The sequence below is a fragment of the Rhinolophus sinicus genome, chromosome 2, assembly GCF_057876585.1.
Source record: "Rhinolophus sinicus isolate RSI-liver-muscle chromosome 2, RSI-T2T, whole genome shotgun sequence".
In the NCBI taxonomy this organism is placed as follows: Eukaryota; Metazoa; Chordata; class Mammalia; order Chiroptera; family Rhinolophidae; genus Rhinolophus; species Rhinolophus sinicus.
The window spans coordinates 141480652-141505208 of NC_142502.1; the positions used below are offsets into that span (position 1 = coordinate 141480652).

At 44.2% G+C, this 24557-nt stretch overlaps 1 protein-coding gene across 3 annotated transcripts in view; it reads right to left on the bottom strand.

The window, feature by feature from the left end:
* The window catches only part of ARHGAP25 (Rho GTPase activating protein 25), an 85461-nt gene that overhangs the window by 14467 nt on the left and 46437 nt on the right, over nt 1–24557 (bottom strand). For all 3 annotated transcript variants that reach the window (XM_019718366.3, XM_088796114.1, XM_074332093.2), the window contains exons 4-7: nt 19110–19226; nt 7135–7342; nt 1969–2101; nt 842–915 (exon numbers count right to left, since the gene is read on the bottom strand). In XM_019718366.3, the coding sequence (XP_019573925.3) occupies nt 842–915; nt 1969–2101; nt 7135–7342; nt 19110–19226 (532 nt within the window). The remainder of the gene's footprint in view (nt 1–841; nt 916–1968; nt 2102–7134; nt 7343–19109; nt 19227–24557) is intronic.

A 24557-nucleotide genomic window follows, 5' to 3' on the forward strand; every position in this document is an offset into this window, starting at 1 on the left:
TCCAAAGGAGGCAACGTTATGGAATATTATGGAATTACTTATAATCCTATTTCATGACATAGGGAAATGTTCACAATGTAGCACTAAGCCAAAAAAAAAAAAAAAGCAGGATACAACTATATCTATATATCTATCTATATATGATATATAATTCTAATTCAGTATAAAAAATTTTCCACTATATTTATATTGATGCAAAAAAATCTATCATAGAGAGAAAAACATCCAGAAAGAGACACACTCAAGCATTAATAGTGATTTTTGATGGGTGAGGGCACTGTAGGTAATTTCTATTTCTTATTTCTTATTTATTTATAGCATTTTCCTGGTTTCCAAATCAAGCATGTATCATTTTTATAATCTAGAAACTGCTAGAAATTATTTTTTAAAAGTAAAGATAAATTTCATCTCTGTCTGGTGTGGCGATTCAGGCTCCTAACTCAGCCAGATCTAGGTCATTCCACATGCTACATATCGCCACAGAGACGACATACAGTAGGTGCTCAGAAAGAGAAACAGAAAGGGTAACCTGGAATGAATGTCGCTGGAGTGTTAAGTTATGGTCCAGAGTCAGGAAGATGGGAGATAGTTCTAGAAACATTATAAGGATGCTGGGTTCTGTTGCATGCATGTCCCAGGGTCTCTCTGGGCAGAGCTGGGGAGGGCCTGAGGAGGCAGCATGGACATTTTGTGTGCCAATCAAATTTCCAGGGGATCCTTTAAATTGTCAGAGCTATGTGAATAGAGTTGGCCTTCCAAAGTCTGGACCAGAATCTTTGAGTTCAGAGACACTCTTTCCCCCTCTAACTAGGGGCTTTCTGACGTGGCAGGGGACATTTACCTGCAGATGTAGCTCAGGAGGTTGTAGTTCTCTTGAGGAAGGATGGAGAGCTGTTTCATCAACTCCTGCTGAGCCTGGAAAGAGATTTTTAACACCCGTAAATGAGCCTGCTCCCTTGCCAGCCCTGAGACCCTGGAACATAACTGGTGTGTATGTGCAAAAGCAAACTTGGGCAGTTTCTTCTGTGCCCATAGTTCTACATGTGTGTTTTTAATAACTTTTTGTTTTGGAATAACAATAAATTCACAAGATGTTGCAAAAGTAGTATTGGGAGGCTCACCATTTTTTTGTAGTCTATTATTTTGTTTGTCTGTTGTTATGTCCTCTTCCTCAACTCGGAGCTATGCTGAGACAGTACCATTTGACAACTCGTACTCACAATAACTGCTTAATGAATGCCTGAGCTGTAACATTCCAATAAAGAATTGGAATATAACCAAATACCCCCAAGTCACTTTAAAAGTCATTGCAGAGGGAAGATGCTCTGAGAAGGGTTTCAGCAATTATGGCCTTGCTGAGACCAGCTGGGACACAAGGGCTGGCTGACCGATCGGGAGGGCAGGTGAGAGGTCAGAATATTCCAGCTTCGTGATGACCCTCAATGTCAGAGACAGTCATACAAGGAATGCATGTGCCAGAGAGAGGAAGGGCAGGAAGCTACAGACCCTATAGGTCACTGAAGCTGAAAGAAACAAAGAAAAGCCCCCTATCCTTCCTCTTTCTGGCACGTGCATTCCTTGGATGCCCATGCCTGACATTCAGGGCCATGGAGCTGGTGCATTCTGACCTCTCACCTGCCCTCCAGTGTGGTCAGCCTGAACTCATGTCCAACAATGCCTTAGTGCCTCAAACCCTTCTCAGATGCATCTTCCTTCTCACACTAATTTTAAAGTGACCTGGGGGTATTTGATTAGAATCCAGTTCTTTACTGGATTGCTACAGCCCATGCAGATTGTCACCACGATTGGCTTCATCTGCCTTTTGTTGCCAAGGAAGTCCCAGTTTAACAGAATATCTCACCAAAAGGCATGGGCCCCCTGACCCACTGTTGCTTGTCTACCAGAAGGGGGTTCAGTAAGCATCACCTCCTTCTGAAGCAGTACAACGCACTCCAATGAGAGACCAACCTTTGCCTCATCTGCATTCATGAGCTGTCCGCAGAGCAGGAACCCCTCGTATTGGCTCCAGGGAACTGCAGGCTCTGGGAGGTCTCGGAGGTAGAGCTTTAACAGGGAGGCCACTGTGTGCACATCTGTGTCTCTGGAAGAAAATAAGCCATGCTCTTTGAAAGCAGAACTCCAGAACTCTCCTCACCTCCCCCATGGCGATCCACTGAAGAGAATCCCAGGTTCCAAAGGGGAGTCTTGAAGAAGAATAGAGTCTGACAAAGGTGTGTCCAACCAAAATACTTTTGCTAATTCTCCCTTCTGGAATAATAACCTCCAACACTTTTTTCTTTACCTCTTCTACCCAACTGCCTCAAAGAAAATTTCAAGTTTTATTTTTTCATTAAACCTTCAACCATTTAGTCTTCATTGCTTTCTTCTTTCTCCAAGTCACTTAGCACCCCAGAATTTAGCATTCTGTACTTAGTGTCTCATTTTTCATGTGATAACTCCTTTACATCCATGGTCTATTGATCTCTTTGATCCCTCAGAGCCTTGAAATAGTTCTGGGATTCATTCATATATTTGTGCAATCATTTATTCAACAGTAAGCACTGATAGAAGCCACTAGGTGCATGATACCATGTTTCCCCCAAATAAGACCCAGCCGGACCATCAGTTCTAATGCATCTTATGAAGCAAAAATTAATATAAGACCCAGTATTATATTATATTATATTATATTATATTATATTATATTATATTATATTATATTATATTATATTATATTAATTATACCGGGTCTTATAGTATACTAAAATAAGACTGGATATTGTATTGTATTATATTATATTATATTATATTATATTATATTATATTATATTATATTATATTATACCTGGTCTTATATTATATTAAAATAAGACCGGGTCTTATATTAATATTTGCTCCAAAAGACGCATTAGAGCTGATGGTCCGGCTAGGTCTTATTTTCGGGGAAACACGGTACTACATCAGGGACTGGGATTTCAGCAGTGAACCTGAGGGACACACAGAATCCCTCATCTCATTGAGCCACATTGCTACAGAGACTCAAACATTACCAAGTCATTACAATACTGTATGGTTAGTGCCATGACAGAGGAAGTCCAGAACCTGGGATTGTATGGAAAGATGAGAAAGGGATACTCAATGCGTAGTTAAAGGTCCACAGGAGACTCTTCAGACAAGGTCTGTAGAGTGACGATGAGTTATAGCTTGGAGCAGGCAGCCTGGAGTGTGGGGCGAGGAGGCCCCACTGCAGGAACTGGGACAGCATTCATAGGATCGCCTGATTAGCTGAAAGAGACACGGGTTCTTCAGCTCAGCGTCTCTGGGTTACAGCAGAGGTGGACACACGGCCCAGGAGCCAAATCTGGCCCACTGCCTATATTTGCACAGCCTGCAAGCTAAGAATGGATTTTACATTTTTAAATGGTTGGCAAAACAGCTCAAAAGAAGAATATTTCATGGCATTTGAAAATCATATGAAATTTGAATGTCAGCATCCACAAATAAAGTGTTCCAGGAAAACAGCCACAAGTGTTCATTTTTATAGTCTTTGGATGGTTTTGCACTATAAGAGCAGAGTTGAGTCGTTGCAGCAGAAACCGTCTGGCTTGCAAAGCCTAAAAATTTCATGGGTAGCCCTTTAAAAAATGTCTGCTGACTTCTGGTTTATAGAGCTTTTGGATTTATTTCACAGACAAAAATAAGTCTCAATCTACCATATACTTGAGGAAATATTGATTTATTTCATATCAAGAAAGACTGGTATTCTTAAGAGGCAGTCCTGGTAGTATCTCGAAAGCTGTCATGTATAAGAGGATCAGCTAATCTGAGCGTCTCCTTAGTTGTAGCGATGGGGAATATACAATCTGCTGGGTATAGAAATACCTCCTGGAGGAGAGACAGGAAGGGTAGACGGACGGGAGGAGGAGAAGGGAGGCATTGAGGCAGCAGAAACGAGAATCCCAGGACTTGACAGTAAAGCTCAGTTTTGGCATTTTGTGTACATTGTTTGTTTGTTTTTAATAGCCATTGGTTGGGGCTGTCTTCTGAATTTGCAGCCTGTGAACTCTGTACCTCAACAGGAGAACTCAGCTGGCACAGAGCCCTGTCTATGCTCCACTGATGCATTCAGGAAATCAGGGGTGGGGATTCTGGAAAAGCCTTCCGTGCTGAGTCACTGCCTAAAAATACCCTGGACAAAGCCCTCTTGTCAAAATACACGAGAAGGTCCCAAGAAAATGTCAGAAAGACAACCAGCTGACACCTTTGCAGGAGTGGCATTCTCCTAACATCCCTGCATTAGAGTCCACACAGTGGACGGAATCAGAATCCAAGGTCTCTGGTTTGATTGAGGCCTCCCGCTACCCCACATCCAATCAGTCTCCCAAACACCCACAATTTTACTATCCAAATGTCGTGTGAATCACTCTAAACTCCTCCCCTCCTCTTCTGCCAGGATTTTGCCCAGCCGCCTCTCTGGCCTCCTGCCTCCAGGGTTCCATTCACTGATGCATTATCCCTGGCCTGACACAGCCCCCAACACACAAAACACACCAAGGGAATGAATGTAGAAAATGAAGAATTTAAAATGAGAACAACAACGTGGATGATACGTCAAAAACAGACTCTTCTGAAGAGAAACAATAATAAAAGAGAGAAACTATTCAATACTTTAATCAGGAGAAACTAAGGCACCCAAAATATCCAACATTAGAATAGGAATTATAACCACAGATACAGTATAGACACTTCAAAGTTATAATCAAAGGACATCATTAGCTATATAAATCATCTTAGAAAGTTGAAATCCATAGACAGCTGCCTGATGCATTTTACCAGGGGAAGATAAGGGTGGATTTATTTCACAGACAAAAATAAACTCCTCATGTTTGTTTATTGTGTCTCAGCTTAAATGTCCTTTTCTTGGTGACTTCCCTAAATTCACCAGACCATGTCAAAAGCCCCCTCTTCTAAATTCTCATAGTACCATCTATTTTTCATTTTTAGCACGTAACACAATGGAAATGATAGAGTTATTTCTGTAAATTTTTGGTTTAGTGTCTGGGCTCCATTAGAACAGGGCTGACTCAGATGTCATTTTTATAGTGTAAATTTCCAGCATGATTTTTCCTGAGTTTGCTGTGTTCCTCCAACCCAATGGAAATTCTTGAATGATTTCTTTTTTTAAATCAAGGACTAGGGGTAAGTCAGGAGCCAGGTGGCTTCTGAGTTCAACCCCTGATCTGCCAGAGATTAGCCAAGGCCCCTTAAATGTCTCTGCCCACCCTTCCCTTGAAGCACTGATCTTATCATGCAGAATGTCTACGTGTATTTGTCATAGAAATGTGGGTATCGGAAACGTATCATCTTTGTGGTGGGTCAGTATCCAGCCCAGTAGAGACTGGACCAGAGAGTTTTTCACTTCATATTGATATGTTCAATGAGAGCCGGATACACCTGCACTAAATCTGTCAAATTACAGCTCCTTTGTTTTTCTCATTCTAGAGAAGCAATTTGGGGGATCTCCCAGTGGAACTACACATATGAACGATGTAGAGGCTCCAGATGGGTACCCACAAGGGTCATGTGGACCGGGGAGTTGGTCCTGGAAGACCCTGAGAACCCTTCCTACTTATGGATGTATAAACTCTACCCCTCAGTTCTGGCAGTGGAGATGTGTGACGACTTTCCTCCTTCCAGCCCCAAATTTTTCAGAGGAATCAAAGATTGACTCTGTCGCTCATGCTGATTTCATAGGTGCAAAAGCTCAAGCCTAGGGCAGGTATTTGGCAAACCCAGAAATCACCTCTGTTCTTCATGGTTGATTGTGCACGTTTCTTTAGCAACAGCCCACCTATATCTTCGATCAACTCAAAGCTAATTAAAAATATAAGAAGAAAACTGAATATAAAGGTGGTGAGCTTCATTGGCAGGTGACTGATAATGACATGAAATGCGATTTACGGTGATGCCAAAAGGTCCTGGATGCCCATAATCTGCTATAGTTCCAGGAACAACTGCACCCATTGATTTTCTGTTAAAATATAGCACCCTTGGTAAAGTAACCTATTACAGGCCAAGGGCAACAAAGACAGACATATGGTGGTCCAAACTAGGACAGTGGCTGTGATAATGGAAATAGATGAGCTTTAGAGATACTTAGGAGGGAGAATGGGCAACTTTGAGCACTGGAGTGGGAGGTGGGGGAGAGACGAGCAGTGAGACTGTCCATACAGCATGACACGCAGCGGTTCACCCTGTTCCTCAGTCCTAAATAAGCTCCTGGGGAATTTCAACCTTTGGAAACTGCATAGCATTCAGTCTTACTAAATCTCAGTTTATGGGCTGCTGATTTGGAAAGAACAAAGGCTCTTTCTTGCCAGCAGGACAAGCACACATAGGCCACCAGGGCAAATATTGCACAACAGGCAGACACTGTGCAATGTCAGGGTGGGAGTTATACTACCTGAGCACGACAGAGAAGAAAACCTCGGTTGGGTGGCTGGAGGAGGTAGGGTGGGAGGGGGACGGTGGGGAGACATGTCCCTACCCCTGATATGCCCCCAACAGGACTGGACAACCTCCACAGAGGAGACTCGGGAGAACACCAGGCTGCCAAGCTGTCAGTATGTACTCCCTCCATAAGGCCTCAGAACTAAATTCCGAATTGGACAGCACTGTGGTCTCCCAAACTGAGTGCTCATTCTGGCCACTTCAGGAAAAGTGAGGAAGACTATAGGAGCCCTTGTTTCTAGATACGGTGCGTTCTCCCCTACACCACATGTGCTGTACAACCAGCTCAGCTCTTCCACGTTCCTCATCTGCCCAGAAGGGTGGGCCTGAAGCTTAGTTCCCTGTGTCTCCCCTACTCCGCACTTCCCCTATACCGTAACATCTCTTGATTCTGCCCAGTAGGCTTTTATTCTAGTTCTCACCATCTCTCAGGCAATTAATTGATCACCATACCCTCTTGTGCTCCAGGCTCCCAGGTTCTGAATTACGAGCAAAGCAAAAGGCTCTTTCTGTCACAAGCCAGGGCTCTTGGAAGTGTCTGCGCGAGTCTCATAGCTCAACTAGATGAGAGAGATCCTCTTACCCAATTAAGGCAGAGGAGAGGGCAAGGTGAGGATAGCGTACCTGTCAAAGGAGGGCCGCTCCCCGGCATCAAAAGCATCTCTGAGCTGCTTTACCAGGTTGTCCTGCCCAGGCAGTCGGAAGATGCCCTCTTCATTCAGGCCATGCTCAAGGATGAACTCTGCACACTTCTCCACCAGGATGGGCACTAGGTGGAAGCCAAATTTCTGCTCATAGGACACGGTCTCATCCAAGCGTTGGCCAAACACCGCTGGGAAGAGAAAAGCAGGACCCGTCCATTACTCTGACTTCCCTTGGCTGAACTGACAGGTCAAAGTGCTTTGCCTATTTCTTGATTTTCAGTTACCTATGACCTCAACGGTTGGAGGGAAATGATCCTAAACAAAACAAAGGAAACAAATCACCCCTAATTGTTCCTGGGGCTATAAATTTGGGGCTGGACATTGGGGCAGTCTCTGTCAGTCTTTTTCTATTGACACACATGTTCACGTATTTAAAATAACAACTCCCTTCTACCGAGTGCTTGTGTACTAGGACTTGTGCTCAGCACTTTGCACAACTTTTCTCATTTAATCTTGACAGCACCCCCATGAAGTGGTAGTATTGTTATACCCGCCTTCCTGTTAAAAACACTGACTCTTAGAGATACTGATGAACTTGCCAAGCTCAGGTGCCAGGGCACAGTACAGTCAGAATTCAAGCCCGGGCAGTAAATACAAGAGAATGTGCTCGTAACCACAGCAGCAAGCAGGCCGTTTTTAATTCTGCTTGTGTCATATAGTATTAAAGCACAACACTCTGTCACATGGATGTCCCATCGTGTATTATACCATTGCAGCATTTTTAAACATTTAGATTATTTACTGTTTTTTACATTGCCACAGAGAACAGTCATCCTGGAATGTATGTAGTGCAATGTATTATTTCTAATTAATTGCTTAATTAATTATTTGACATTTGGATGGATGAACATGGGCTTCTCATTCTTTTGAACTATTTCCTTAGGGCAAATTCCCACATGTAGAATTACTAGGTGAAATAGTTTGAACATTTTTATCACTCGATGGTATGCAAATTGCTTTTCAAAAATATTTTTCCAAATTACACTGCCTCCAGCAAAGCATGTGTGGACCAGCTTCATCCTAGCGCTATCAGCACTTGGCTCCACCCCAGTCGTATAACAAGGTTAGTTTGTAAATCAGGAGAATTGCTGGCTACCCATTGTTTTCCCCATACCCTTTGTGTCCTGGAGGTTCAGAAGACAGGTCATGGCTTCAGTTCTGTCCTGCCTGAGTTTCCCTCTGTCATAATATCTACTGCACCGACCACTTCAATCAATGGACATGGGTTCCCAAAGCCCTTTGGTTTTCCCCATGATTCTCTTTCTCTCTTGTTGGTCCCCTACATTCACTCTCTAATTAGCGTGGGTTCCACCTATAAAAAGCTGTAATGAGTTCTAGAATCTCTCATGTCCCTTCCACCCCCACCCACTGCCCTAGGCCAGGCTGGACTCCTCTCCCACCCATGACTGTTTCTTCTAACATGTTTAAACCCTCTTTACTTACCTTTCTAAACTACTGATCTACCTGAATACGTACCCCCCTGCCCGTTTTTAATAGTCATCCGATTATTTCCCAATTGCCACAGCATTTTTCGAGTTACCCGTCCAAGGTCCTAGGGAGTTCCTCTGCAGTCCTTCCCTCATCACACCACAGGCTAAGAGAGGAGCGCATCTGACACAGGAGGAGCTGAGCAGGTGGGTCTCTGCTCTCCCTACTCCCAACCAGACCCGCTGGGCTGTTGTCTGTCTTATTGCATTTCAGTGCGACTGATTAAATATTTTTGTGGCTAAAGTCTGAAAGCTGGGGCTGGCATTCCTTACTGAGGTTGGCATTCAGCCTGGCCTCTACCTACCTTTCTTGCCTGATTTCCTGCCACTCCCCTAAAGCACCTCACCCTCGTGTTCCCAAAGCCCACAGTGCTCTCAGGTCTTCGTGCCCTTGGATGGTCGCTTCTCACTGCTCAGTCAGTTTCTCTCTCTCCTCCCTGTCTGCTGTAATTCTATTTGTCTTCCTAGGCCTGACTCAAATATTGTTACCTCTGCTAAGCCTTCCCGACCCTGGCCTGAGAGACTCTGTCCCTACTCTGTGTACCCGTATTCCTTCTCGAACATCCCGATCCCTTTCCACACTGTGCTATGATTATTTGTATGTCCCTGTGCCCTTTGCACAACTGTAGGCTCCCTGGTGCTGGAAACATGGGGACAATCTTTTTATTCCCAATGTTTAGCGTAAAGCCTGGTAGAATGTCAACTCATTTTGCTAAATTACTTAATGAATTATTTCATCTTTCTGTGATTAATGATAATTTTGGCATTTCTTTAGTTTAAACACTAGGAGAGATCGCCTCAGTCGATGAGTTCAGCTTCACAAGAACGTTGACTGAGTGCCCTGCCATGTGCCTTCAGTAGTAGGCCACATGGAATGGACTCTACAGATAAGGGAATGGAAGACGTAGTTCTTACATTCATTTAGCTCACCATCGAGTTATGAAAAATGAAAGAACCCATGCAAAATCATGAGAAAAAAATTAGAGGATATATACAATATAGAATTCGGTTCCTATTTGGGAAAGAAGCTGAATAGATACTTTCATCAAATTGGAGGGAAATTATTGAAATGATCTGACTTGAATTCTAGACCACACGGCATTTGTAAAATTCCCTTTGAGGGGTCCACAGAGAGGCACTTCAAAGGGAAAGGCAGATGTGTTTCAGAGCAGTTGAAACAGGACTCCATAGGGAAAGATCGCCCAAACCCAACGTGATGGTGTGTGTGCACGGAGACAATGAGAGCTGTCAGATGTGAGCTCCTTTTCTGAGGTCCCCAGGCAAACGCTCCACTTTGCAGGTGATGTAGAATCACGTTCTTCTTACCCTTCTCTGCATAGCCAGTACTCTAACTCTTCTCCTCCTCTGAGTCGATCTGCCTTACCCCGTGTTCCTTCTCTATTCCTCCCATACTCCGCAGTCAGTCATTTCAATGCCACTCTCATCAGTACGCTCATTTCCCAGCACTCCTTTCCTCTTCATTAGCTCCACTCTGCCAGTTTCCACTACCCTCTCCATGCCTCCATCAGGCCACTGAGAGCTACGAGGGAACACAGCATACTACATCACGGAAATTTGTATTTCCAATCCCTGTAAGACCTTGGTTCCAAATCTTTACAACTCCCATTGAGCTCACCACCCATTCCCTCTCCTCTCTGTTTCAGCAGGTGACCTTGTCTCCACTTTCCCTTTCATCCCCAAACTGAGGATATTATGAGTGAACTCTCTCATTTCCGGTCCCGGCCTCTGTTATCCTTCCTCCTGTCTGTCTTCTGGGCCTCTCTCAGAGGAAGAGAAGGACCCTACGCTTTCCTCTTAAAATGATATTTACTTGAACTGTACGTTCCATCCCTTTTCACCTCTTCCAGGATTTCACTCCTTCTCTTCTGCATCTTAAATTTTTCTTTTTCAATTGAAAACAACCCACATGAGTCGAAGTCTTTATCAATTTATTAAAGACTAATCTCCTATCCCAGGTCTCCAACAACCAACACTTGCCTTTCTTCTCTTCGCCAGGATACTCATCGAAAAATGTGTCTACAGGAAAGAGTCGTTTACTATCACAGCCTTTACTTCTTCCCTTAGCATTCACTTCTCAACCTCTCAATCCATCCCAATCTGGTTTTATCCGCTTGAATCTTTCCATCTAATCTGTTCAATAAAATGTCTAGTGCCCTTCTAATGGGGAAATCTGGCCTGTGTTCATTCCTCACTCTTCCGGTCTTCACTGCAGACTCTGATGACGCTGATTCTTCTTCCTCCTCCAGACTTTCTCCCTGCATGACTACAAAACTACGCACTCTCATTTTATTCCCATCTCCGTGTGGACTTTGTTGTAGTCTCATTTCTTGTGTTGCTTCCTCCATCTGCTCCTTTAGTGTATCATTTCCTGGCATTCCAACGTAGACATCCTCCAATTCCAGACATTCTCCATGGGAAAGTTCATGATTCCACACATGTACTTACCACCTATAAACCGGTAACATACATCCACATATCTGGTCAAGATTTCTCTCTCTCTCTCTGTGTGTGTGTGTGTGTGTGTGTGTGTGTGTGTGTGATCTCTATCTCCATCATTTCTTTCTCTTTCCCTCTCTTTCCTCTATTTCATATATTCAACATCTAATAGCAGTTCTTGCAGTGTCTTCTCCAATCTTGCTCTCATGCCACTGCCAACACTTACAAATCACCACTTCTCCTGTAGCCTTCTTCGCGGGCCATAGCTTTCAGCCAGCCAATCAAACGATTAAGCACCAGGCACTTCCCTAGGCACTGAGAACACAAAGCCATTAACATAAGGTACCTGCCCTAGACTAACCCAATTAGCAAAATTGTGAGTGTTCCAATTATCTGCAACACCCCTCTTTCCCTCCAGACAGATCAATCCATTCTACAACATACTTTAAACCATCTCTCCTCTCTATCCTTGCTGCTTCTTTCAAAATTACTGCAATGGTTTCTTTTGCAACTCTGTTTCTTCCAAATTTCTTCCACTGGAATTCACAAAGTATTCAGCAAACACAGATGGAGCACTTGCTGTGGGCCAGCCACTATGGTAGCTGGAGATCCTGACACAAAGAATGAACAATGGTCTTTGCTCTTGAAAACTTGGGAATGAACGCCCTTCCTCCTTTTCCCCACCTGGAGACCTGATCTTCCTACAGCCTGAGTTCAGATGTCTTCCCCTCAGCGGGACTTGGTCACTGTCTCCTTTGTGCTCATAGAACTCCTGTATATACCTCTATTCTTCCACTTCTCATATAGTTTTATGATGATTTATTTCAACATCCCTCTCTTCCACTGGACTGTGGGCGCCTCAAAGGTAGACAGCCCGTCTGGCTCACCATCTATTTTTATCTCCCAGCACAGAGCCTGACACATGATGGACCAGCCCTTAATGAGCTGTTACTACCTGCTGTCTCCCATCCCTCTTGTTCTCAGCCTCTTCTCTCCTGAATGCACTCTGCTCAGCATTTCTGCAAACTTGCACTCTTCAGGATCAATGGCCTATTTTACATTCTTAAATCCTGGGGTCACATTCTCAGTCTTCATCTTAATTGCTCTATCAGCAATATGTGACACAGCAAATCACCCCTCCTTCCTGAGACACTTTTTCACATGGCTTTTGGTCCACCAAGCTCTCAGGTCTCCATTTATCTCATTGGCTGCTCCTTCTCAGCCTCCTCTGATGATGCCTCCTTCTCTCCTTGTCCTCTGAATATCAAAGTATCCCAGGTCTTCCTTTCCCCATCTGTGCGTACTTCATAACCAAAGGGCTTTAAATATCACCCATATGATGAAGACTTCAAACTTTCCCTCTCCAGGCTAGAAATCAGTCAAAACTATTCCCTTCAACAAGACATAACCACTGCAAGTTCTAGAGACATCAGGACCAACAGGGTCCCTTCTTACGTGAGAGAAAGATCATCCTTTTTTTCTTTAATTTGTCTGTCAGGCTTCATTACTCTTCATCTCAGATTGTATAGAAGGACCTTCGAGTCTAAAATTCTCTGCAACCCCAGAGACCCAATCCTGACTTCTACCTACCTCTGACTTCTGGCTCCTAATTGCTACCCTGTGATACTGGACTGACATGAAATAGCCTAGATATGGGGAAATTAATGGACCAAGACATCCCAGTGAGACTAAGGAAGGGGCCGGTGAAGGAGGAAGACAGCGGACAGTGGGGTGGGAGATACGCAAAGACCATTCTTCACCCCCAAGGACACCAAGGGACAAAAACCCAGGCTTCCCCTTCTGTACCGTGCCCTCCTAAGTTGCACCTGCTCCTTCAGGGAACTAGTGCCTTACTGTTTTTTCTACCCTCTTCCAGCAACTCATTCGCTCAGGACTGTTCATGTTGGATCAGTCAACATTAACGAAGGCATTTCCATTGCAACAGGTATAAATTTTAGTTAATTAGCTAATTATAATATGTAATATAACCATTATAATTATTGATAAATTTAATTAAGCTAATTTTATGACAAACTAAATGTGCTCTCATTTAGTCCTCACAAGAACCCTAGGAAGTAGATATTACTGTTCCATTTACCAGATAAGAAAACTGAGTCAGATTAGCAATTTGCCTAAGGTCATATTTGTCCCTTGATTCTAAATTCAGTGTTTTAATCCCTTTTGTTTAAAATCAGTGGGATAAAATTGTCTAGGAGAAATTTCAGACATCATCACCTCTGAAGGGGAGGGAGAAAGGGGTGGAGAGCTGCCCAGTCTCTGCTCACAGGCCATGCTCCAGCCTTTACTTCTCAGGCCCCCTCCCCAGACTTGCTAAAAAACGCCCAGGACACAGGGTTGGTGGGAAAAGTGAAATGGAAAGATTAGCTGTCACTTCCTTCCTAACCTGGTCCCTCCTTCTCCATTACTCAAACACTTCTGGATTCAGGATAAGCCCTCCAGTCCAGCCCAACAAGGCCAGGAGTGCCCGCCCCGCCCCCTCCCCACAGGCCCTGTCGGCCAAGCACTAGTACCTGCTTCCCAAGGATTCAGTTCCAGGAGCATCCCCATCTCTGACAGGAGAGAGAAGGGGAGCTGGCAAAGTGTCGTTTAGTGGAAGAATTGAATCACAAAAGAGGGAAGAAATACCTTTCTTTCGGAGCTTGGGAGTTTTCCTCCTGAAATTCCAGCAAAAGATCAGTGCCAGGGTGGGAAAACCACAGCCCAGTTCCCACTGCGGCATCCTGGGAATACGAGGCAGGCAAGGGTGAGGAATCGCAGCCTCTGCTGGGCCAGCCTCAAGCCTTTCCTCCTCCCCAACCTGGGAGAACCATCCTCTCTCGCTTCCAGACCAGCACATGCTTGTAAATATTGCTTGGGTTCTGAATTCACACAGAAACTCTGGGATCTGTCGGCACCTGCCCCAGCCCTCCCTTCCTCCTTCCCACACCACTTCCCCTCCCCTCTCACCTTTATACACATGACTCTTGGCTTTTAAAGAGTGAACATAAAGCTGTCACGGCCCACAATAAAAATAAGTGCCTCCTTTTACTTAGCAGCTAATTGTCAACTGCCATTCAAGGGATACCATGGAGGTGGGTTAAAAAAAAAATCCCCCACACAAGCCCTTACCAGCATCGCCCCATATATCAAAGCATCTGGCAGGAACACAGGATTTCACTTAGCGTTGATGAAGCCAGCCCACCCTTCCCTGGAAATGCTTTCAGAATTGCAGGTGGCTCAGTCAAGCCTTCAGAGAGAACGGTCTTGGAGGTGGGTTGTTAGATAAACTGAAATGATTTCCCCCCTCCCATTGAGATGATTTAGCAAATAGTACAGCAACGCTACCAGACAGGCCCAGGAGACTTGAAAGGTCTCTCGGCATCACTGGGGTGGAGGGTGGGGGTTGGGGGGGTGCTGATAGGCAGGAGCAGGAAGGATTGCCAGGAAGGGCCCTGGGCAGTGGGATACTGGCAGCCAAGTGTTCATCTCTTCATTCACACACAGGCCAGAGAGAGAGGACTCATCTTTGATACCACATTCTCCTTCCTTGTTGAATTCACTCTTACGTCCTGGCAATGTTGCCACCTTAGAAGGAAGCCCAACATCTCTGACAAGGCTGTCTTCACTGTTATCATCTTCCTCTCAATCCAGAGCCTGTTCTCCTTTCTGTGACAGGACCTTTGCACGTGCTGTTTCTCTGAGACACTTCTCTTCCCCTTTCTCTGCCTAGTTAGCCTCTACTGGCCCTTCAGACGTAAGCTTACTCATCACTAGTTCAGGCTTCCCTGAACTTCTTGACAAACAAAAATTTTCCCCCACATGGTATCATGTGTTTTTCCTGTGTGGTACTTTGCAGAGTCATAATTTTATGGTTTTCTTTGGGGTTTTATAAATCAATTTTTGTGTCTTCTACTATACTGTGAGCTTTTTGAAGGAAAGGGCTTTGTCTTTTCTTTTTTCTCTCTCTCTTTCTTACTGTTGTACCCCCAGTGCTAGCACAGTGTGTGGTATATGACACATACTCAAGAAATATTTGAGTTAGGGAATGAATCGGTACGTGTCTGTGTTAGATTTGGGGGGAGAGGAATGAGAGAGTTAATGAAAATAAGTAAAAATCATCCCTCTTAATGTCCAGTTTAGCCAGAACACATGGAGTAACAACGAATCACAGAGATAGCACACTCCCACAAGCTAAACTGTGCTGTAGATTGTGAAATCGTGCTTTGAAAGACACAGAGAACTTAAAAAATGACAGGACGCAAAGGAACCCTAGGTATTTAACAATTCAACATTTATATTCTCTGTACCTTGTGCTAGCAAACACACAAACACACTTAACACATGGGGCCAACCCAGGCTCTTACAATCTGGTTGGTTCCAGCAGAGCTATGCACAATTTAGTGCAGTGCTTATACGCCCAGCATGGCCTGAGAAAAACTTCTGATGGCCAGCCTCCAGAGGAAGAGGGCAGAGCAGGTCCCAACTGAGTAACGATTTGTAATGTGGCTTGCCTGCTCCCTGGAGATGGGACAGAGACCAGGTTTCAGTGTGCAGATCCAGGAAAAGCAAAGCTCTCTAACTAAAAGGAGGGGGTAGGTGGTTTGGAGAAAATGGGCAGCTGTGAGTCTTGGAACAAGTTACCAGAAGTGGAGATGTGATCTCCTCTCTTCCCTTTCTCCTACTTAAATCGAGTAAACCTGGAATTGCATCCAGAACTTATGGGGAAGTTGCTGCCCTCTAACAGGTGATATTATGTTTTACAGTAAGAAATATGTATTTGGTCTGTGACTCCTTTCTTGGCACAGAGGTCCTAAAACTCTTGGAATTTCTCATATGAGAGCTATAAAGGTATCTTTTATCTTTTGGAGAGCACCTGGGGATGGGAGCTGGTTGCCAGCGGAAACAACCATGTGATGTGAGAGGGTTGGAACTTTTAGTCCCACCCTCCAACTCAGAACTCAGGGGAGGAGAGAGAGGCTGGAGGTTGAATCAATTGCCAATGGCCAATGATTTGACCAATCATAGGCATTTATTACAATGCCTATATAATGAAGCCTCCATAAGAACCCAAAAGGACAGGGTTCAGAGAGCTTCCAGGTTGGTGAACATGTGGAGACGTGAGGAAAGTGGAGCTCCTAGAGAGGGCATGGAAGCTCCCTGTCCCTTTCTCCATACCTTGCCATACGCATATCTTCCATCTGGCTATTTCTGAGTTACATCCTTTTATAATAAACTGGCATCTAGTAAGTAAACTGCTTTCCTGAGTTCTGTGAGCTGCCCTTGCAAATTAATTAAATCCAAGGATTGGAACCTGGATCTATATAGAGAGTCGGTCAGAGCACAGGTAACAACGTGGACTTGCCAGTGGCATCTGAAGTGTGTGCACGGTCGGGGGCAGTCTTGTAGGACCGATCCCTTACCCTGTGGAATCTGATGCTGTCTCCAGGTAGGTAGTGTCAGAATTGAGTTAACTTGTAGGACACCCAGCTGGTGTCTAAGACATGTAGGGAAACACCTACGCACCCACATTGGAAGTGGTTCCAGAATCAGATAAGATGAGAGGAATGTTTGGAGCCAGCTACGAGGCAGGAGGAGCCAAGGGGAAGAAGCTGGGTGTGCCATGAGAACCATGTGGGCCATCTCTCCCATCAAGGGAGACAGGGAGCCAGAAAGAGGACTGGGGCAGGAAGAGGCCTTAGCTCTGAAGAACTGTCACTAGAGTGACCCCTAAAACTTCAAGTTGGGATTCATTACCTGAGGTGTATAGATAGACTACAGGGTCTGAATGTATCCTGCAGCTGAATGCAAAATTGTTTTGTCTGAACATTTTTCTGGGGAGAGTATCCATAGCTTTGATGCAATTCTTTAAAGGGGTCTATGAACCATAAAGAACTTCACTGAAGCTCACCATTAACATGTTTGGAGGAGATCATTCTAGGGGGAACAACCCATTTACCAAGTAATTTCACAGATAAACTGATAGTCAAGTACCTGGAGAGCCTAGGGGAGTAGAACGCAGTGATGCTATGGGAAGAGGAGGCCATTCCTTTGCCTATTCATTTAATAAATATTTACTGAGCACCTACTATGTCAGGCCACTGTTTAGATTCTGGGATACAGCATTACACAAAACAGAAGGGGAAAAAATCTGCAAAGTCGATTGAAGCTTTCATTCTAGTGAGGGGAGACCAACTGTGAACAAAACAAATGAGTAAAATATTTAGCATGTCAGAAGGGGATAAGTGCCAAGGAGAAAAATGAAGCAGGAAAGAGGGATAGAGAAGTCTGGGAGTAGGGGAAGGAAGCAGTTCAGAGGTAAACGGGCTCACTGAGGTGGTCTTTGAGCAAAGACCTGAAGAAAGCAAAAGCCCAAGCCATGCAGCTACCTGGGGATTCCAGACAGAAGAAACAGTAAGTGCAAAGGCTCTGAGGTAGACACATGCCTGGGGTGTTTGGGGAAGAGCAAGGAGACTGGTGAAGCTGGAGTGAAATGAGCATGGGAGAGGGTTCTGGAAAACAAGGTCTGAGCGGTAATGGTGGGGGCAGATTGTGCACTATGAGTCATCGTAAGGCTGGAGACTTCTCTGAGAGAGAAAAGAAGCTATTGGACAGTGTTGAGTGGCGAAGGATCTTGATATGACAGGTTTAACACGTTCACTCTGGCTGCTCTGTTGAAAACAGACCGTAATTTGGACAAGATAGTATGGTACCTCAACCAGGATGGTAGCAGGGAAGGTCATGAGCAGTGGACAGGTTCTGGGTACAACAAGCCACAGAAAGTTTCACAAAGGGCTGCAACGAGGCTGCAGCAACATTCTCAGATATTTGAGGGGGCAGGCACTGCTGATGTGGTAGACCCAGATTAGGGGTGCCTTACAAGTGGCATCGCACTGTGGCAGAAGACAGCTGTCTACAGATGCAGGAGCCCTAGCTCTACCCCTGGGGTGCTGGGCTCCTTGGAAAAATCATTTATTTCTTTAGGACCGAAGTTTCCTGACTTACAAACAGGAAGAACAAATGTCTGACTCGCCCCGGGGCTTCAGACTGGACTCTTCGGTCTTCAAATGCCTTCTCATCCTGAGATCTACGATTTGGTTTCAAGGAGAGGCTTAGAAGCATTTAAATGCTACCTCAGAGCCAAACTGTTTCTTGAATAAATAAAGAGTGCTGCACTCGTGTTTCTCCTCCCTTGGACTTTCCCCTGCCTACAGGATGTATGCTTCACTTGCTTCTCAGGCTGGTGGCCTTGGGTGGGGGGAGGGCAAAAATCCCTGTGTGGCTTATGACAGAGTGCAGCAGTTCACTATGACAGGGCTTAGCTGAGCACCGCACAGGGTACAGATGCTGATCACAGTGCAAAGGCAGCATTTTGACTCAGAGCACATGCATAGTTAGGCAACATCCACTACCCTGATCAATACAGACAGCCTAAAGTGCTGGATGAGGGAAAACAGAAAATGTCAACAATCTCGCAATCCAGGGCAATAAGGAAGGTTGCAGCTAAGCTTTTGCAGGCTGGACAGTATCTAATAAGAACTTTAGTAAATAAAAGCCTCATCTCAGCCTGATCAGCACCATAAAAAATATTGTGTTTAGGAACTGGGAAATGGTTAATGAAACTATGCTACTCTTTTTTGTAATAGGTTGCCACTGTTCAGGATGATTGGGACAGGCACTCTTGAGTTTGGCTGTCCCATTCAGGTCACTTCTTTTCTTGTAACCCCTACTCGGCAGGTCCCAGGCCACAGAACTGCCTCCTTGCTCCGGATCCTGGGTTCACAGGTGGACTCCACACACCAGCGGAGATCACCTGGGGAGGGAAGCTAGGGGCTTGGCAACGAGTATAGCCTCTGAATAGTCTTCTTTGAACACTGTTCAAGGAAAGATCATGTCTGGAGCTACTTCCTCCCCATCTCTGAAATAATACAGGTAAGCCTGCAGGGGTCCTTACCTCCAGAGGGCGTGCCAGCGACTCTCCTAAGGAATTTCACCCACTCCTCCATCTCTGCCTGAGAGCTGGCCATCAGGACATAGGAGTCCTGTCCCGTGCGACACTGGTCCCCTGAGGCTGGAGAAAGAAGGAACACTAATGAAGTTCTTAGAGTAGCAAAGGGCTGGAGCAAGGGGAAGCAAAGAGATGCCAAACCTGAACTGCCTCTTTGGTTCAATGAAACAACCAGTCAAACAACACCAAAGCATTACCTACTTAGCCTCAGTGGCACTGGGTATCTGTGCACCCTTATTGTTTTTGCTGAAGCTCTAATTCTATAGAGAAACCATTGACCACAATGGTTTGCAACTGGGATGATTTGCGTTAAGAGGTGTTCCCTTGGAGGACGGCAGCCATTTTCTGCCAAAAAGGAAGAGGAAATTCATGGGGTGGGGAGAGGCAGTTTGAGCATTAGAGGAGACAGGAGGAGCACATACAATTGGGAGACTTCAGTCCATCATGCCGATCATGGATACTTTCCTAAGCTACCCTTGAACTCAGTTGTGGGACTGAGGAGAGAGACAGTGAACACATGTGTGCCTTTCTCACAAAACTGGTGCTTCCTGTTCAGGATTACTGCTCTCCTGCCTGCACAAGACATCGCAAATTGTAGGTTCTCAATATATACATGATGGACAAATGAAGTTTGTTAGGACTTTCTTTACCATTTTCTCTTCAAACCCAAGATTATAAAAAGACATAGATAGTGTTTCCTGGATTTGTGTTTTCAAATGGACAAAACGGTGAAGGAAATAACAAGGGGGAATGGGGGGCGGGGGGAAGAAGAGATGAAAAGAAAGAATGAGAGAAAGTGACAAAAAGAACAATAGGGAAAGAGGGCGAAAACAGGGAGAAGGAAAGAATCAAACATAGGTCTTAGGAAGGACAAGAAAATAACAGTAATCCCTTTCAATTACAGGATGCTATTAAATTTTGAAGTGCATTTGTAGACACCAACCCATTCTTCTCTCAATGTCAGGGCATTTCCCTTAAAGAGAGCCTGTTCTAGTACCACATTTGTGCCCAAACCTATATTTTCTTGCAGGAAAACAAAAGACTTTCAAGTTCCCATTGGTTCTGGCCTCTTGAACTTATCTTAATGTCACCAAGCCTTACCTTCTTTGACCCTTTGAGACAACTTGATTCTGAATCCTCTTCTGACCAGAAGGGTCAGTCCATGGAAGCCCTCCCTGGCCATTCAGGAACATCCTGAGAGCTGGGTGTTTCCAGAAGTGAAACGTAAAGTAAGAAGTCTCAGGACAGAACTGAAAAGTCTGTAGGAATCACAATATCCCTTTGAAATAGAATGGGGCTCTAGTATCATTTCTACTCTCCAGATAATGGAACTGAAGCCCAGAAATCAGAAGGGACCTGCTCATTGATACCCAGCAAGTTACTGGGTACCTTGCTCAGGGCAAGACCACTTGTCTCCTTTCTTCCAAATGAGTTTCCATTAGCCCATATTGCTTCAAATTTGACCTTGATCAAAATTTATCTGGCATCCTTTCTCATCATGCCTATACTCCAATCTACTGTGTTGTCAAGAACGCGTCTTTTTAGTTTATCCTGATTTCTGGGAAATCCTTTAGTTCCATGATGGCATCACCATTGAGAAATAGCTCTCAAAATGTTTCTGAGTGGCCAGGGCTTCCATGGACTCACCCTTCTGGTCAGAAGTTCTGATGACCTGATGACAAAATGGATTCAGAATCAGGTCATCCCAAAGGGTAAAGAAGGTAAGGCTCAGTGATATTAATACAGGTTCAAGAAACCAAAACCAAAGGGAATTTGAAAATCTTTTGCTGCCCTACAAAAAACCAAAAAATCATGTTTGGGCACACTGGGGTGCTAGGACAGGTCGCTTTAAGGGAAGTTGCCTAACATTAATACAAAGCCCATGAATAGCAACTCTGCCCTCTGACACATACTTTCTCTGACTTAAACAATCGGTTTAAATATGTCACTTATTGGGGTGTTTCCTTATCAGAAAGAAACTTCCCTTTTTTTTACTGCCTAAAGAACTCTTATTCACCCTTCAAAACCTAACTCAAATATCATCTTCTCTAAAGTCTTTTTCTCAATTACAGTTGACATTCAATATTATTTTATATTAGTTTCAGGTGTACAGCATAGTGATTAGAGATTTATATAATTTATGAATTGATCCTCCCAATTCATCTGGTACCCACCTGGCACTATACATAGTTATTACAATATTATTGACTATATTCCCTACACTGTACTTCACATCCCCATGACTATTTTGTAACTACCAATTAATTTGTGCTTCTTAATTCCTTCACCTTTTTCACCTTGCTTCCCACCCCACCTCGCATCTGGTAACTATCAATTTGTTCCCTGTATCAATGAGTCTATTTCTATTTTGGTTTGGTTTGGTTTGGTTTGATTTATTTTGTTCTTTAGATTCCACATGTAAGTGACATCACATGGTTCTTGTGTTTTTCTGATTCATTTCACTCATAATACTCTCTTGGTCCATCCATGTTGTCACAAATGGTAAGATTTCATTTTTTATGGCTGAGTAATATTCCATTCTATGTTCCATTGCATCACTTCTTATCAATCATCTATTGCTGGACATTTAGGTTGCTTCTGTATCTTGGCTACTGTAAATAGGGCTGTAGTAAACACAGGGGTGCTTATATGTTTTCAAACTAGTGTTTTGGATTTCTTTGGATAAATACCCAGAGGTGGAATTGCTGGGTCATAAAGTAGCTCTACTTTTAATTTTTTTAGGAACCTCCATACTGTTTTCCACAGTGGCTGCACCAATTTGCAGTCCCACCAACAGGCACGCAGATTTCTAAGGATACTTTCTTAACATCACCTCCTCCCACTTCAAATTAACATCCTATCCTTATCTCTGTCACAGCAGTAGCTAAATTATCCTGAACATTGGTTTCCTTGTCATTAAAATCTAGGTAATAACTTAATAGGTCTAAAACTAAAGCCTTGATCTTCCACCCAAAACTTGCTCCATGCAAAAATCCGTTTTTCCTATTGTTTCAGTGAAAACCTCGGAGTCAACCTTGACTTCTCTTTCCCACATCCAACCCATCAACAAATGAAGTCCTCTCTACCTTCAAAATATGTCCAGAAATTGATTATTTCTCATCCCTTCACTGTACCCACCTCTGAGTTGAATAATTGCAATAGGCTCCTCACTGGTTTCTGTGCTTTGCCCTAGCCCCTTTTTATTCTCAACTCAAAAGAGTTTTAAAACATAAGTCAGATCATACCACTTTGCCGCTCAAAACTTCCCAATGGCTTCCCGTCCTTCTAGGAAAAGAACTAAACTTTTTATAATCGCCTGCAGTGCCTGTGAAATCTGTGTCCACCCCTAACTAAATCTCCTACTCTTCTTTCCCGTCACAACTCCACTGTAACTACTTTGGTTTCCTTGATGTTTCCTAAACATGTGAAATAGGCTCAGAGACTTTGCACTGGCTGTTCCCCTTCCTGGGATGCGTCTGCTGGATGTGTAGTTGGCTTACTCCTTCAGCTCCTTCAGATCTCTGCTCAAAATTTACCTCAATGATGCCTGCTCTGCCCGTTCTATTTAAAATGACAAATCAATCATACCCACCTCACAGCACTTTTCCTTTGCTTAAAATTTTTCTATAGTATGTATCCCATCATAAAACTATAATGTTCTCATTCATCTGATTTGTTGTCAGTCTCCTCCCACGTAAGCTGCATGCAGGCTGTTTTGTTCTTTGCTGGACCAGTTCCTACAATGGGTGCCAGGCTCATATCAGGTGCTCAATAAACTTACTGTTTAAATGAATGACAACATCTAATAAGGAAATATGAGAATTAAATGCAATATATGCAACAGAAGAAATAACCCTCCTATCCTTGATGACTCCCGTTGGGTGGGAGGAGAAGAGACAGTTATTCTGCTAGAGGTAAATGGGAAGAGAAAAGTTTGCCCTAGATTTTTACCTGTCATAAATAAAGAAAAACGTAACTACAATAAGTCTTTTCTATAGCCTTTGTGCAACCAACATTGGCAATCACAGAGAGAGGGCCCTGGGTGGGACGGCCATTTCTTATGCCAGCATTGGCCCCTGAGAATCATCTTGCACAAGAGGATGACAAAAAGAGAGACTGAAAATTCTGGGCATCATAAAAAATAAAGAGTTGTTTCACTTTAGGTTGGGTAGAGGCTTAGGAATGATGGTGCCTTTAGGAAAATCGTTCTGCACCTTACTAGTATTGCTTTAGAATTGTAGTTTGAGAGAGAGAGAGACAGACAGAGACAGACAGAGAGAGAGAGAGAGAGAATCTGTTTAAGAATTCCCCTAGCAGCCCAGGAGACGTTTTTGCAAGTATGAGTGATAATGAGAGGACAGAGCTTCACCCTACTGGAGCACAGCAATCCTCGAGGGTACTGACATTTGGTGCAAAGCCCACAGTGAATTTGCAGCTCTCAGTAGGGCTCCCCCAAATTGAAAATTCAGAATTTGGGACATGTGTCACCGTGGATGGTTGCATCCCATGAATTGTGCTGGGAAAGGAATCCTAGGAATGGAAGAAGCCTGTGGGAAAGCAGTGGATTTATCCTAGACAGGAGACACTGAAAAAATAAGCTGTTCCTCTGAGGAGGAAGAGAGATGGATAGGCCTTCAGATAAAAAAGCAAGGAAGGGCCCATGAGAGGACATCTGGGAAAAGCTGAACTTCAAAAAGAAAAGTTTTTCTTTGTTTTCTATAGTCATAGCCAGTTCTAGGATTCGTTTCTACAATGTCATTTCCTCTAGTTCTCCCCCAAAATATCAAACTCTTACATGGCATTAACTGTATTCCAGGCACTAAGTGTTTCATATATAGTTCTTAATGTAATCCTAACTACCCTCATCACTGTTGCCATTTTACAGATAAAGACATAAAAGCAGGGAAAAATTAAATAACATGATCACAATTACACAAACAGTAAGTGTCAGGGCCAGGATTTAAACCCTGGCAGGGTGGCCCCAGACTGGACCCATCTAACCTCTCTGTTACACTGCCTTCTTCATCGAGTTTCTCATGCCCACAGCAGCCTTGTGAGTGGTAAGGAGGGAGTTAAGGAAAGGGGTGCTAAGGGCACTTGTGGCCTCCCCTGCTGTGTTAGTACCTCCCAGCAGACTGGCTGCACCCTGGGAGTCACAGTCCGGGAGTTCTGGTGGAGCTGGGGCTGGCGAAGGAGCAAGAGAAGCAGCCTCAGTGTGACTGGTTCACACAAACGCAAACTGCCCTGAGACGACTCGAGACAAATTCCCCTTGCCCCAAATGCGTTTGAGGAAGGTAAAGGAACTCTTGATTAGAAAAAGCGCCCTCCAGGGTGCCGCTAACATGTGCAGTAGGTGAATTACAGCACCTGACATATGCTAGGTGCTCTGTAAGT